Source organism: Bos javanicus, chromosome 5, assembly GCF_032452875.1.
Source record: "Bos javanicus breed banteng chromosome 5, ARS-OSU_banteng_1.0, whole genome shotgun sequence".
Classification (NCBI taxonomy): Eukaryota; Metazoa; Chordata; class Mammalia; order Artiodactyla; family Bovidae; genus Bos; species Bos javanicus.
This window is the reverse complement of record NC_083872.1, coordinates 83,338,146-83,353,696: the sequence shown is the minus strand read 5'-3', so window position 1 is coordinate 83,353,696 and position 15,551 is coordinate 83,338,146. Positions and strand designations below refer to the sequence as shown.

The following is a 15,551-nucleotide window of genomic DNA, read 5'->3' as shown; positions in this document are numbered from 1 at the left end:
TCCTCCCTATTTTAACATTCTGAAACCAACATATCTTGCAATCTTTGTGAACATTTGATTTAGTAGCCATTTTTTTCCTTCAAAAACTTAATGGAAAATCTTTAATGGGTCAACTCTTACAATTGAGGCAAAACACAACTACTGACTGAAAACCACTTTCTCTTTTTATTAGCAAATTATGTGCTTCTTTGTAGGAAGGAAACAAGGGAATAACTAAAAAAATCAGGTTGTCCTTCTCACCCCTCACCCTACTACCCTCAATTCATAAGGTGCCAAACAGCTTTATTCTCAGCATTTTTCTGACAAACGGGAATGACTAGATAAACCTTAGTAATCCTGGTTTAGAAATTTCTTAATAAGTTCATTTAATAGATTTTCAGAAGTATGAATTTCAGCCACCTTACAAATTTAAATTCTTCGCTCCTATGATCATAAGTAATCATTAACATAGGGCTCTAATACCATCTGGATAGTGTGAATTTCCTCCTTATGTCCCGTTAACCTTCTTTCAATCTGGTTATAAGAGCTCTTGTTAGCACAGGTAAGCCAATATTCCCTACCTGACCATCACTTGGTTCTTGGATTTAGAGTCTTACCATTCGTTTGAAAAGGCACATTCACAAAAGCTCTGCGGAAATCCACATGGAGTGCTCTCCTGAGTATGTTCAAAGTGATGTAAGAAAGGCTTGTGTACAGGTAACTGTCCACGGCCAAGACCACCGAATAGGAGCCAATGAATCCACAGCTCAGTATGTTCAGCTGTGGAAAAGCAGAAGTGTTCAGGCATCACCTCTGGTAGGACAATAATAGTTTTTATAGCTTTCATCACTGGCCTCAACCCTGAGGAGCAGGGAATCACTCCTGCTCCTTCAGGGCATATGAAAATGGACCAAATCTTAGAACTGAATAAAGGTTACCTGCAAAGATAAACTGGGGGCTTTCTTGGTGGCTTGGTGATAAAGAATCCACTTGCCAATGCAGGAGACACAGGTTCAATCCCAGATTTGAGACGATCCAGTATACCTTGGAGCAACCAAGCCTGTGCACCATAACTATGGAGTCTGTGCTCTAGAGTCTGGGAACCTCAACTACAGAGCCACATGCCACATCTACTGAAGCCCGAGTGTCTGAGAGCCTGTGCTCAGCAACAAGAGTAGCCCCCGCGGTGAGAAGCCTGCACACTGCAACAAGTCCCTGCTCACCGCAACTAGAGAAAGCCCACTTGCAGCAATGAAGACCCAGTGCTTTTTAAAATTTATTTTGGCTGGAAAATAAATAAATAAAATTATGAAAAAAAGAAGATAAACTGAAAAAAACTTTCAACATCTATGGTTCATAAAACACAGTTTCCCTCATCATAGAAAAGGTCTTCCCGCTAAAATAGCTTCAATGATAAATTCTAAGTAGATGAAGAATCTCCTGGAGAGAAAGCAGAAATGTACAATCCATCAGGTGGCTGCATCACCGTACCTTCTTTGCTCCTGCTGTTAGAAGTGTGATGACCTGCACCACTTATTGGAAAAAAATAATGTGATCATTGTAACAAGAACTTCTCTTGCTTTCACAGTAACAAGGCTATTCAAAATCAATCCTCTGATACAGACAGACAGCTCTCTCTAGTGAACAGAAATGCAAAATGATGCAATAAGTGAACAAAGGAAGGCTCAGGAAAATAGGGTGAATATCCTGACCTGATGAAACACTTACTATTCTTAAGCAGCCCATGAAAACCACTGGAATGAAAATGGCTATACAAGAGAAGGTCACCCAGAATACTGCGTCAACACGGAAAATCTTTAGGTTTCCTGGAAAAGCAGAAAGAAATCAGGAGTCAACAACAGGTTCGCCAAGTGAAATTTCATTTTCTCAACATATGAACACAGACATACCCTGAAGGTTTAAAGTAACAAACAGGCACTATGAAATGAATTGATTTCTTTTCACTTAACTATCAATACAATCCTCTTTGAAGGATGTGTCCTAAGAAAGTAGAGGGGTAGGAGGAAAAATCAAGCAGGTTATGCTCTGCATTTATTACAGGATAACTTAGAAGAGGCTGGACTAGCCCAAGCTCGATCATTCACCAGCTGTGATGCTGGGCCTGTTTCCTGATCCTTAAAATGAAAAGGTTGAACCACTTTATCTCCAAGCTTCAAATCATCCCTTCTAGCTATAAATTTATATAATTCCCTGATTTTGTACTGTGAAGTAAAAAATATAAGTGGCATTCAGAGTGATCATCAGTCAGTTCAGTTCAGTCGCTCAATCGTGTCTTGATATATGAAATCCCATATAAGGAGCAGACTCTGTTTAGTAGATTTTGACCATCAATGCATTTCCTGTTTATCCACTGTACACTGGAAGATATGATTTTTTCTCGGGCATCAGGAAAGATGTGAGCTAATCATTTAGCTAAGACGTGAGCTAATCCATCCTACTAAAAACCCTTCTCTAAAGTGCAGTGCACCTTGGGGTGACCCAGGACGGATCTATTAGAACTCCTATTATAAATTATGTTTAAATAACAAAAATGTAAATCTGACAATTATTTAATACTGACACTAGCACCATCCCTCAGTCCAACTGGAGATGTCCCTGTATCTTGAGACCCATGTGTCCTGAAAGAGTTGGAGGTCCATAGTGAAGGGCTCTGACCTGGAGACCCCATGTTCTCAGAAAGCAAACTGCAACATGCTTCAGTGAGGTGAATGGATGGATCGTATCTCCAGTTCACCTATGCTATCCTTCACAACATGCACATGTGACTTAAAAAAAGGAATACAAGAGATTAACAATAGTAGTTATGATGCCAGGCATGAGAAGACTGACCCATTCAGAGGACACATAATAAAGTGAAAACAGTAATTTCATTAAATCTAGAAGTCAACCAAATCTTTTCCAAATTTTAGTGCTTAGAAATATGAGTTTGCACCCACTCTAATTAAGGTCACACTTACCCTAAATGTCCTTGAGGGATGAGATAGTTCATACATTAACTACTAAAAATAAGATGGTTCAACACATTAACTACAAAAGACTCTAATCCACCATCCCTCCATCTTCTAAACGTTAACAAAAAGGAAGCTTATTAAATAGTATTTGGGTTGGCGCTTCTAGAGTAGAGCTCTGAATGTACATTTTCAATAAACATCCCTGAGAGTCTGTGATTTAGCCAAATCTAAACAATGCTACTTTGCAGGTAGATAAAGAGCTACCTGTAAGGGGGCCTGGAATGAACTTGGCTATAGGTTTGCTAAAATCAGAGCAAAGGGCCTTGGAATTGTCAGTAAACACACAGGTCACCAATTCTTTCTGATTTAAAAAATTTTTAATATAAGAACTAAACATTATCCGAAGTAGAAAATAGCCTAATAGAGTACTTCTGGCCATAGATACCCTCTTATAAAATTTTATTTTTTCTTGAAATATAATTAATTAATAATGTCATGTTAGCTTCTGGGGTACAGCAAACTGATTTGGCTATACCACCCACCCACTCTCACTCACTCTCACACACACACACACACACACGTTTCTTTTTTGAAGTATCTTCCATTATAGGTTATTACAAAATACTGAATATAGTTCCCTGTGCTATACAGTAAGGCCTTGTTATTTATCTATTTTATGCATAGTGTGTGTGTGCTCAGTTGTGCCTGACTTTCGTGACCCTATCAACTGCAGCCCACCAGGCTCCTCTGTCCGTGGGATTCTCCAGGCAGGAATATCGGAGTGGGTTGCCATTTCCTTCTCCAGGGGATCTTCCTGACCCAGGCATTGAACCGACGTCTTTTGTCTCTCCTGCACTGGCAGGAGGATTTTTTACCACTGAAGAAATGTAAGTTATCATACAACTACAAAGTGAAGGGGAGCAGAACAGACACCCCAAAATGGGTCCCTTTGGCATGTGGATTATTTTGAGCTGAAGGCAATCAAGACCCAGCAGATTCGGGGGAAACTTTTCTCTCCCTTTACTGCCTAAAAGAATTTAGATCACAAGCCTGGCCCAGAATGAAAGCAATTACCAGAGACAGCTTTACATCTGCAATGGCAGACATCTGATTACCAAACACCTGCCCTTCTTACATTCCTGTGAAGTGCCCTCCACCTCTCGGAAGCCTCAGACTCCATCTGAATTCTTAGCTCAGGATGGCAGAGAAGCCTCAACTGCCCGACTGCCTTTGAGTCTTCTATTTTTATGGGACTCCTGTGGTACAGAATTAAATTTGTTTTTCTCCTATTAATCCGTCTTATGTCAACTGAATTATTAGAGCAGCCAAAGAACCTAGAAGGTTAAAAGGAAAATCTTTCATCCCCTATAAAAGGGAGTTAACTTACGCATTACCTAGATTTTTTAAATGGATAGAAACTGAATAATTTAAAATCCCCCAAACCATCCCTGTGCTACTGTGCTAGGATGACTACAAGTAGGTACCTCAGGAACACTCAGGGCTTGCAAAGGGTGGGAGCAGGGGTTAGAGGTACAAGATAAGACTGGCAACAGAGCATCAGGCTCCCTGGCTCAGCTGCCATCAGAGTAGTGCCAAATTTATCTGTGGGTTGTATCAGGCTTCTGCTTAAGACTCACTCGAAGAAAGAGTTGCAGGGTTTTAAAAACTGAAAACCACTGTTCTGCCATATATAAAGAATTCCCTTTACCTCCATTAATTTCAACCAACAGAAATACACACAGACCCCTTATGACACGTAGGTCCAAGGCAACCTCTGAAGATGTTCTAGAATTCATCTACATAGGGCGCCTTTGAGGAAAGGGGGATTCTTAGTGGTACTGGCTTTCCCTAAAGTGACACACTGTCAGTGCAAGTTTCCAGAACTCTCATGAGAGGCCCCAAATCCCTGACGAGGAGTGGGGAGGGACGTGTACTGGAAAGGTGAAATAAAGTCTCTGACAATGAACTGCACACACATAAAATGAGTTATACATCTCCTACCCAGGGGAGTGAAGAAAGCCACTGACGCAACGAGGAAGCCCAGCACCAGTCCGACACACAGCATGCAGAGCGTGAGGACTCCAAATCGCCACCAAGCAGCTACCAAGAAAATTCCACCGATGCTTCCGGCGATGGCTGTCACAATCAGGCGGACTGCACAAGGAGAGTGGATGGACAGTTAAATCAGAGCTTCTCAGATGCATGCTCAGATGTGCTAACGTTACCAAAGCCAGCCTAGACTAGCCTTTCTCTGGGTCAGGCACCAAGTGTGCATCAGCAGTGCCATGAAACCAACATGGAGAGGCCCTCTCTAGGGAGCGTCTGAGACTGGAAACCAGCCGGGAGCTAAGCCTCTGAGGATGAGTGACAGGCATGGTCTGGTACAACCTCTATCTGGGACTGTGGAAGAAGGGGTGACAAGCATTCTGTTGAGCATGACAAGGAAGGAGGGTTGTGTTTGTTCTGAGGTAAAGAAAATCCTAACACTCTGTTGTAAATGTCATATTGTCAATATACCACATAGCTGGAACACAGGCTTATAATCCACATGGCCCCTCATTTCCCTGAGTACCAAGGAATTCCCCATGCAGATTAAAAACCTTGGAGAGAAGGTCTGAAGGAGTAGTTCAGAAGATGTGTAGAGCATAGGTGGCCAGTTATTTTACACACATAGGCGAACAGCACACTCAGTACTGGTCAACCTATACAAGGGGTGCTGGGTGCAAATAGCACCCTGCTTTCTGAACCTCCATCAAACTATATTATGTTCACTTACCATCATACTTCATAGGTGTCAGTCTTGTAATCAGTATATAAAAGAAGAATCCCATGAAGATAAAGCCTATAAAGAATAGTTCTAGTAGCAGACCACCAAGAAAGCAAAAAAAAAAAAAAAAAAAAAGCTACAGTTAGTAAATGCAATTTAAATGTCTAATCTACAAATACATTCTTCAGTCCCCAGAATGTATACATGAAGGCATTCAAAGAAAAGAAATAATTATCTAAAAGGCAGGAAAAGTTCAGAAGTCATTGGGAGTAAATATTTTTATTAAATGGGTACAAATTAAAGTATTAACTATTGGATACATTTTTTGTATATAGGTCAGTTTTGATTGATCAGTTAATTGTTAATTTCATAGCTTGGTTTAATATATTTATAGTCTTGATTTAAAACAAAAATAGTACATTTGCTATTATGTCTGATCTGAAATTACACACTAGATTTCAGTTCATTGTGCTCACTCAACCACATCCTACTCTGTGGCTCCATGGACTGAAGCCTGCCAGACTCCTCTGCCCATGAAAACTTCCAGGCAAGAATACCGGAGTGGGGTGCCATTTCCTACCACAGGGGATCTTCCCAACCCAGGCATCGAACCCACATCTCTTGTGTCTTCTGCATTGGCAGGTGGAAGTGCCACCTGGGAGCCCTTCATTACATGAGCAAAAATAGAATTTGAAAGGCTTAAAAAATATATTCCAAAGCAAAATGTGACTTTTATGTCTTCTTTTAACTCATCCTCTCTTGTTTAATATGAACATTGACTATTGTCTTTAACCATAAAACCTAGTAGTATCTTTTAAACTCTACATACACAGCTTAACAATTAAATTCTGTACTATAGGGTCATTCTACATTTTGAGCAATTAAATATTCTTCACAATATCCTCTTCTCAATTAAGATAAAAAAGGTAGCAATGGAAGGAAAGGAGTTGCTGTTTCAAACAACTTATCAGTTCAAACAGTTTTCTAAGATGAGGATGACGTTCACTCTCCCCTTGTTATAACATTATATCCCCTGTTAATGAATTACATGAAGGGTTCATTTTTTATTTTTTAGTAACTACAAACATTAGGCTCAATGGGTAAAGAATCCATCTGCAATGCAGGAAACACAGGAGAGTTAAGACCCCCTGGAGGAGGAAATGGCAACGTGCTCCAGTGTTCTTGCCTGGAAATCCCATGGACAGAGAAGCCTGGTGGGCTACAGTCCATGGGGTTGCAAAGAGTCGGACATCACTGAGTGACTAAGCACTCATGCAAACGTTAGTTATATAAAAGGTAATCCAAAGAATTCAAGTCAACTTAATAAGCACATTTCATATTCTCCTCCCTTCACTGGGTTTCACTGAGCAGATCGTGGAGTTCCCACTTGCGGTTTGAACCTCCCAGGGTTGTACAGACATTTCAACCTCACTGATCTGCAGCCTGATTTGTGCAAAACCACGTCCATCACCATCACCAAAATCCACATATATTTTGTATACAGACATTCTGATTTCTAATTAGTAATCTTTGGTCAACTAGTCATTCTAGCAATTGATAAAGGTGGATGCACAAATCAAACTTTATACCCTGCTTAATAAGAGGAGTTTGCACTCCCTAGTGGAGAAAAGAGAAAAAATTAAAATGCACTGTAATTCAGCAAAATGTTTACTAAAAGACCCCAGCTACAAATCAATGAAAATAGTGGAGATAACCAGTTGCTTACTCTCCTTACAGGTCATAAACTCCCCAGCAGCATTTCAGGGGAAAAAAAAACAAACCACAAGGCATGTAAGTAGCAACTATCTTAGACAAAATACCTGTTTTCCAGAATCTGTGTCCAAAGAAACAGATGAAGAGGCCAAGCAGGGCAAAAAGAGTGAAGAAGACTTTGGTAGATACTCTTCCTAAAAGGAGTAAAAATTAAGTGGATAATACATCCAATTTGACACTTTGTATCTATTTAGTACAGAACAAAAGCTTCATGAAAAAAATGTAGAGTGAAGTGATAATTTATTCCATGGGTATATAAGTTATTTTAGAAACATTCTTGCCACCTCTAGTGACTTTATGTGGGTGATGAATACCAATGGCTGCAGGTCCCACAGAAAAAGAAATCAGACAACGCTGATTCCTGATAAGGGTCTGCAATTCTACCTGCGACACGTTTGGGGAAGGGAATGGAGGAAAAGAGAAGGAAAGAGCGTGTGCCTAAAACAAATAATTCTGTTTCTTCACAAAGAAACTAGAAGAAAAAGAAAGGAGAGAGTGGGGAGGGAGAACTATGGCATCAAGGGAATAAGACACACCAATTGCATGCAACGTACAGACCTCATGTGAAACCTGACTCAAACCAATGAACGGTGAAAAACAAGACTGGGAAGAGGTAAACACTGGCTGTTAATTTGATGCCATTAAGGAATTACCTTCAATATTTTTCATTGAAACTCGTATTAATGCTACTGTGGCTATTTTTTTTAATAGCCCTTTTCTTTAAGACACACATACCAAAATTCCATAAGCAAAATGACCATTAGGTACCTGCTCTAAAAAAATCCAGGGATAAAGGAGGGTGGAGGGGCAGAGACACGGGTGGGTGTATAACTGAAACAAGATAACAGCCATGAATCAAAATTGTTAAGGCTGGATAATGGTATATGAAAGTTCACCGAAGTTTTCCCTAACAAACGAAGTTAACCGAAACTCACAATAAAATAAAAGAACATGTATTATTCTACAAGTCACGCGTGAACAAGTCACTACCGATTTTATCAATTACGCATTATCAATTTATGCTCTGCATAAAAAAATATAGCTTAATAACTAATGATAAAGCACAATATGCTCCCTGAAGCAGAAGAATCTAATCCTGTGATCCTCAAGCAGTGCAAACTTAAATACAAAAACTAGAATTCAAAAGATAAACCCTACTGAAGGGAAAAATAGGCCCACTAAATTCACCACCATCATGACTCCTCTGAGATAAACACAAGAAAATAATTTCTGAACTAAAAATAAAAACCCAGCACCTACACAAACTTATGTGAGGTATTTACAAACCAACTACAAGCCAAAACACACAAAATACTCAAGCATTCCAGTGGATACCATGAAGACCTAGATAGACTATCTTTTAGATAAAGAACACAAGATAGAAGGCCAGAACGTGCAGGGCATAGAGTATAGCTACATATCAGTTTCTCTGTGAATGAAGAGCTGAAAGGAAAGATGAAATGAGAGTTACTGCCACATCCTGCTTATTTCAGACCTATTTGTTGTTGTTCGGAGAAGGCAATGGCACCCCACTCCAGTACTCTTGCCTGGGAAATCCCATGGACGGAGGAGCCTGGTAGGCTGTGGTCCATGGGGTCTCGAAGAGTCAGACACGACTGAGCGACTTCACTTTCACTTTTCACTTTCATGCATTGGAGAAGGAAATGGCAACCCACTCCAGTGTTCTTCCCTGGAGAATCCCAGAGACAGGGGAGCCTGGTGGGCTGCCGTCTATGGGGTCGCACAGAGTCAGACATGACTGACTCGACTTAGCAGCACCAGCAGCACCAGCAGCAGTTGCTAATTCACGTCCAACTCCTGGCAACCCCATGGACTACGGCACACCAAGCTTCCCTGTCCTTCACCATTTCCCGAAGCTTGCTCAAACTTATGTCCATTGATTTGGTGATGCCATCCAACCATCTAATCCTCTGTCGCCCCCTTCTCCTCCTGCCCTGTGATTGACTGCTGCTCTACAATTCAATCATTATAACAAAAACATGCAGTTTAGTGGGATAATTTTTTCAAGTGAAAATCTAGTGGAAGTTTCCAACAAGTACAATCGCCAGAGACAGCAAGTGGCCTGATAAAAACTGACCCAGTTTAGATAGGTTCCTCCAGGACATTAGACAGCAGAGGGGAACTAAGAATCTCCGATCACAACACCAGGAAGGAAAGAGAGAGAAAGTCAAACATATAAGCAAACCAGAGAGGAGACAAGGTTTCATAAGTAGAACTGAGAGGTAAAATAGAGAGTGGGAGGGGAGGATGGAGGAGAGCCAACGTTTCCAGTGTTTTTAGTCATCACAGCATCGCTATAGGTTATGGCATAGGCAACAGTTTTAATTAAATGGCAAAAAAGAGGGGATCCATGTATATACGTACGGCTGATTCACTTTGCTCTACAGCAGAAAATAACACAACACTGTAAAGCAACTATACGCCAATAAAATTTTTTTTTTTTTTAATGAGGTAACGTGGATACATCCTCCCTACTCCAAGCTCAGGAAGGTCATCCTAGTGTGCATCGAGGTTGAAAAGGAAAGTGATAGAACTCACATGACCGGGAGGGTTCCACCCTGAGTTGAAGGAACAATCAGATGGGACCTTTCCCTCTCCTCCATCTAAAGTGGAAAGACAGGGCCCAGAGTGCTCTGATCAGGAGGGGCCCTGGTGCAAAGAGTTCAGGGGAAAAGGAACAGAAAAACCCAGACAAGATCTAGCTTAGCCATCAAACCACAGAACTTATATCTGCCTGGTTTCTTGTACTGTATCTCTCAAGGCTCTTGCACGTGGCACTGGAAAACTGGGTGGTATACAGCTCTAGCAGAGAAGAGCAAAAATTAATCCCTGCTTGAACACAACCAAAAGACTTTATTTACGTACTTATTTTATTTTTTGGCCACACTGTGCACCTCGTAGGATCTTAGTTCCCCAACCAGGGATTGAACTCGGGCCTCAGTAGCGAAAGCGCCGAGTCCTAGCCACTGGGCCACCAGGGAATTCCCACAACCAACAGACTTTATTCTTTATAGAAAACTCCTTGAAAGAGCTCTTTGAACTCTTTCTCCAATTTCTTTACTCCTATTTGTTCTTGAACATACTCCAATCAGGCTCTTCTGAAACACTCCCAAGGGCACCAGCAGCCTCCAGTTGTTGCTACATCCAAAGGTCTTTTTCCAGTCTCTTTCTTAGCTGGCCCATCAGCTCAGTCCCGAGACCCCCTCCTTTTTCCTACAGCTATGAACATGAAAGAAATGATAAATAGAGCAAAATGCCATTTGGCAAACCCGCTGGTAATATTTCAGGCAAGTACACTGGATCCTCCAGCCAACAAGCGAAAAGTTTGAGACGCGGTTATTTGCCTGCATTTGAAGTATCTCTCCAAAAGGGAAAAATGGTTACTTCTCAGTGGAGAAACCTGGCAGACACCCCTAACCAAGTACTCAGGATCATGACCACCAGGAATGGAACAGACAGACATCAGGTGTCTGCAGAGAATGACACTCCATCACTTCTTTTGTATTCCTGCCAAAAATGTATCATCTGAACTTAGGAGGAAACATCAGATAAACCCAATTTGAAGACTTTCTACAAAAATAAATACTAACCTGTATGCCTCAAAAAGGTAAAGTTTTTTGAAAGACAAAAACAGACTAAGAAATTATTTCAGATTAAAGAAGATAAAGCACCATATAATACTGAAGTGGACCCCAGACCAGAAAAAATTTTTTTCCTTTGGTTATAAAGGACATTAGTGGAACAAACAATGAAATTTGACATCTATAGATTAAGTAACAGTAGTATATCAATGTTCATTTTATTTTGATAATGTCACTATGGCTGTATAAGGAACAGAAATATTTTAGGGTGAAAGGGTCTTTATGTCTGCAACTTACTCTCAAATGCTTCAGGGGGAAAACATGTAGATATGTGTGTATGTCTAGATAAAGCATGAAAAGCAAACAGCAAACATGTTAACTAACATTTGAGGAATGTTGGTGAAGATTATACAGAATTCTTTGAATTATTTTTACATCTTTTCTGTTTCAGAATAAAATGCTAAATACACACACACAGGATGATGTTACAACACCCTGAGTGCCATTGTCCTCTCTCTCCTGGACACTATGATGGCCTCCTCATCAATCTCCCTATTTCTGCTCTTGCCCCTGATTTTTCTCAAGAAAAGCACCAGAGTGATCCCATTAAAATATGAGACTGATCATAGTATTATTTGCTCAGGCCCTCCAATGCTTTTTCATTGCACTCGGAATAAAAGCTGTAGCTCAAAGGAGGACCTGTGAGGCTGCCCGCTCCTGCAGCCACACCAGCAGGCTCCCAGTTGAGGGCTCTGTGCTGGCTGTCTCCTCGGCCTGGCAACCCACTCCCCACCCCAGACATGGGCATGGCTCCTCGCCTTGCCATGGGTCTCCCCCTAAAGCTACCAGTTCAGTAAGGACTTCCCTAGCTAGCTTCTCAAATTCTCTCGCCCTCACTGGTTATCTCCCTTTCCTACTTAATTCTTGCTCCTTAGTCCTCATCACTTATCTTGGGTACTGTGTATTTTACAAATGTCTTTTGCCTGCCTCCTTCCCCCACCACTAAAATGCAGGCTCCAGGAGGGCAGGTATTTTGTCCATTTTGTTCACTCCTCTATCCCAGTGCCTAGAGCACAGAGCAGAGTAACACAGGTGCTCAGGAGGCGTGTGCTTAATGCATGAATGAATAAACGAGACAAAAGCACTTGTAAATATCCTGAGGTTCTTTACTAGTTGATAAAGCTCTTCAAGGCCAAAGAAGAAAGTTCACAGTTGAAATCTACATACTCACCAAGGGAAGAACAATTACCCTCCTCTGCCTCAAAGCTGCAAGCGTACGTGTGAGTGGGCACGTAAGCTGTGGACGTGTTTAGAAATGGATCCCGAACGATGACGTTGTAAATGACACCCTGTCCCCGGAGAGAGGAGAAGGAAACACTTGTCTTATCGTCAGCTGTGAGGGTGACCACCTGAAGCCAAAAATAATGCTTGATTAGTGTTTAAAAAAATCAAACCCCACAAGCTTTTCTATTATAACCCCACCTACATGTGCTATTAAATTCTAGTATGAAAGCATTGTTCTTGTTTAAATCCTACACCAGGCCATTTGACTTTTTTTTAATGTATTGAAGTACAGATGATTTACAATGTTGTGTTAATTTCTGCTATAAAGCAAAGTCACTCAGTTATACACACATATATTTTTTTCATCTTCTTTTCTATTCTGGTTTATCACAGGATACTGAATATAGTTCCCTGTGCTATACCTCGGGCTTCCCAGGTGGTGCTAGTGGTAAAGAACTCGCCTGCCAATGCAGGAGACTTAAGAGATATTGGTTTGATCCCTGGGTCAGGAAGATCCCCTGGAGGAGGGCATGGCAACCCACTCCACTATTCTTGCCTGGAGAATCCCCATAGACAGAGGAGCCTGGAAAGCTACAGTCCATAGGGTCGCTGAGCCAGACTAGACCGAAGTGACTTAGCAGGCATGCACTTGCTATACATAGCAGTTTGTTATCTATCCATCCTATATATAATAGTTTACCAACTCATTTGGTCGAAAGATTACCCTACACAGTCTGTTCGTGCTGACATGATCAAGCTCTTACACAAAAACATCGAAAGACTTTGCATATGTTAATAATTGAAGTAAAATGTGATATAATGATTAAGTAAAATGTACTAGTTAGGACGAAGTAAAAGAATTTTTCCCATCTGCTGCTGCTGCTAAGTCGCTTCAGTCGTGTCCGACTCTGTGCGACCCCATAGATGGCAGCCCACCAGGCTCCCCCATCCCTGGGATTCTCCAGGCAAGAACACTGGAGTGGGTTGCCATTTCCTTCTCCAATGCATGAAGTGAAAAGTGAAAGTGAAGTTGGTCAGTCGTGTCCAACTCTTCGCAACCCCATGGACTGCAGCCCACCAGGCTCTTCTATCCATGGGATTTTCCAGGCAAGAGTACTGGAGAGGGGTGCCATTGCCTTCTCCACTGCTAGACTATAAAAGACATAAGGGCAGAAACCTTATACATCCTGCTCACTAGTCTCCTGTCAATACTCCAAACAGAGTGAGGGCCCAACAAACACTAGTGATCACTGAGAGCCAGTGCCAACAAAGGTCGTGGGGGTTAACAGCTCACAGAGAGCACCCACTTATTTTGTCTAACAGGCATAAGAAAAATTACATATAGCCGTGTTATCTTCTAGTCCTTCACTTCAATAATTCCCTTTTAAAGGTTGGTTTTTAAAAATTGTATTTATTTTTAATTGGAGGATAATTGTTTTATAATACTGTGATGGTTCCTACCAGACATTAACATGAATCAGCCATAGTTATACACGTGTCCCCCGCTCCTGGAACTCCTTCCCACCTCCCAGCCCTTTAGGTTGTCACAGAGTACAGGGTTGAGCTCCCTGCATCACACAGCCAAGTCTCACTAGCTGTCCATTTTACACATGGTAATGTATATGTTTGAATGCTACTCTCTCAATTCGTCGTCCCACCTTCTCCTTTCTCCACTGTGTCCACAAGTCTGTTTTCTATATCTGCATCTCCACTGCTGCCCTGCAGATCGGTCCATCAGCACCAGCTTTCTAGATTCCATATCTATGCATTAATATATAATATTTGTTTTTCTGACTGACTTACACTCTGTGTAATAGGTGTTCATCCACCTCATTAGCACTGACTCATGCCCTAGGTATTGTAAATAGGGCTGCAATGAACCCTGGGGTACATGTGTCTTTTTTTAAATTCTGGTTTTCTCAGAGTATATGCTCAGTAGTGGGATTGTTGGGTTATATGGTGAGCTATATCAATTTACATTCCCACCAACAATGCAAAAGGGTTCCCTTTTCTCCACACACTCTCCAGCATTTATTGTTTGTAAATTTTGGGATGATGGTCATTCAGGCCAGTGTAAGGTAGTATCTCATGAGATCTCATTGTAGTTTTGATTTGTATTTCTCTAATAATGAGAGATGTTGAGCATGTTTTCCTGTGTTTATTAGCCATCCGCAAGTCCTCTTTGGAGAACTGTCTGTTTAGCTCTTCTGCTCTCTTTTTGATTGGGTTGTCTGTTTTTCTGGTATTGAGCTGCTTATATATTTTGAAAATTAATTATTTGTCAGTTATTTCATTTGCTATTACTTTCTCCCATTCTGAGGGTTGTCTTTTCACCTTGTTTATAGTTTCCTTTGCTCTGCAAAAGCTTTTAAGTTTAATGAGGTCCCATTTATTTTTTTAATTTCCATTACTTTAGGAGGTGGGTCATAGAGGATCTTGCTTTGATTTATGTCAAGGAGTGTACTGCCTATGTTTTCTTCTAAGAGTTTTATAGTTTCTGGCCTTACATTTAAGTCTTTAATCCATTTTGAGTTTATTTTCATGTATGGTGTTAGGAGGTGTTCTAGTTTCATTCTTTTAGATAGGGGATACATGTAATAAAAACAAAAGCTCCACTTAGCCCTCACACACAGATAGGTTCCTACTAACAGAAGAGAGAAAACTATAATATTAAGAGTTTCAGGGGTGAATAATTAGAAGCTTCTTAGAAGCTGGCAGTCCAGTGGTTAGGACTCTGGGTTCTCACTGCCAAGGGTCTGGGTTTGATCCCAGTTGGGGAACTAGGAACTTAGTCCTGCGCTAAGCTGTGCATTACAGCCTAAAATTTAAAAAAAAGCAACCTAAAAAGACTCTGTTATATGACGTTTTATATGCTTCATGAGAATAAAAGTGGTCTTTGAAATTTCCTATGTACAAAGGCAAACTTTTCGAATTGAGCTCCTAATTTGTGAATAATCACAATATTTTTAAATTTAATTAATTATATTGGCTGTGCTGGGTGTTAGTTGTGACATCCAGGACCTTCGTTCTTTGTTGCGGCATGTGGAATCTTTAGTTGCAGCACATGGGATCTAGTTCCCTGACCAGGGATCAAACCCAGATCCCCTGCATCAGAAGCACAGAGTCCTAGCCACTGGATCACCAGGGAAGGCCCACAGCTGCCCTATTTCAATT

General features: G+C 41.0%; 1 protein-coding gene across 1 annotated transcript in view; it reads right to left on the bottom strand.

The window, feature by feature from the left end:
• Nucleotides 1-15,551, bottom strand: part of TM7SF3 (transmembrane 7 superfamily member 3) — a 41,926-nt gene that overhangs the window by 4,879 nt on the left and 21,496 nt on the right. The window contains exons 6-11 of the mRNA XM_061417568.1: nt 12,325-12,502; nt 7,539-7,625; nt 5,728-5,808; nt 4,953-5,105; nt 1,708-1,805; nt 597-759 (exon numbers count right to left, since the gene is read on the bottom strand). Of these exons, the coding sequence (XP_061273552.1) occupies nt 597-759; nt 1,708-1,805; nt 4,953-5,105; nt 5,728-5,808; nt 7,539-7,625; nt 12,325-12,502 (760 nt within the window). The remainder of the gene's footprint in view (nt 1-596; nt 760-1,707; nt 1,806-4,952; nt 5,106-5,727; nt 5,809-7,538; nt 7,626-12,324; nt 12,503-15,551) is intronic.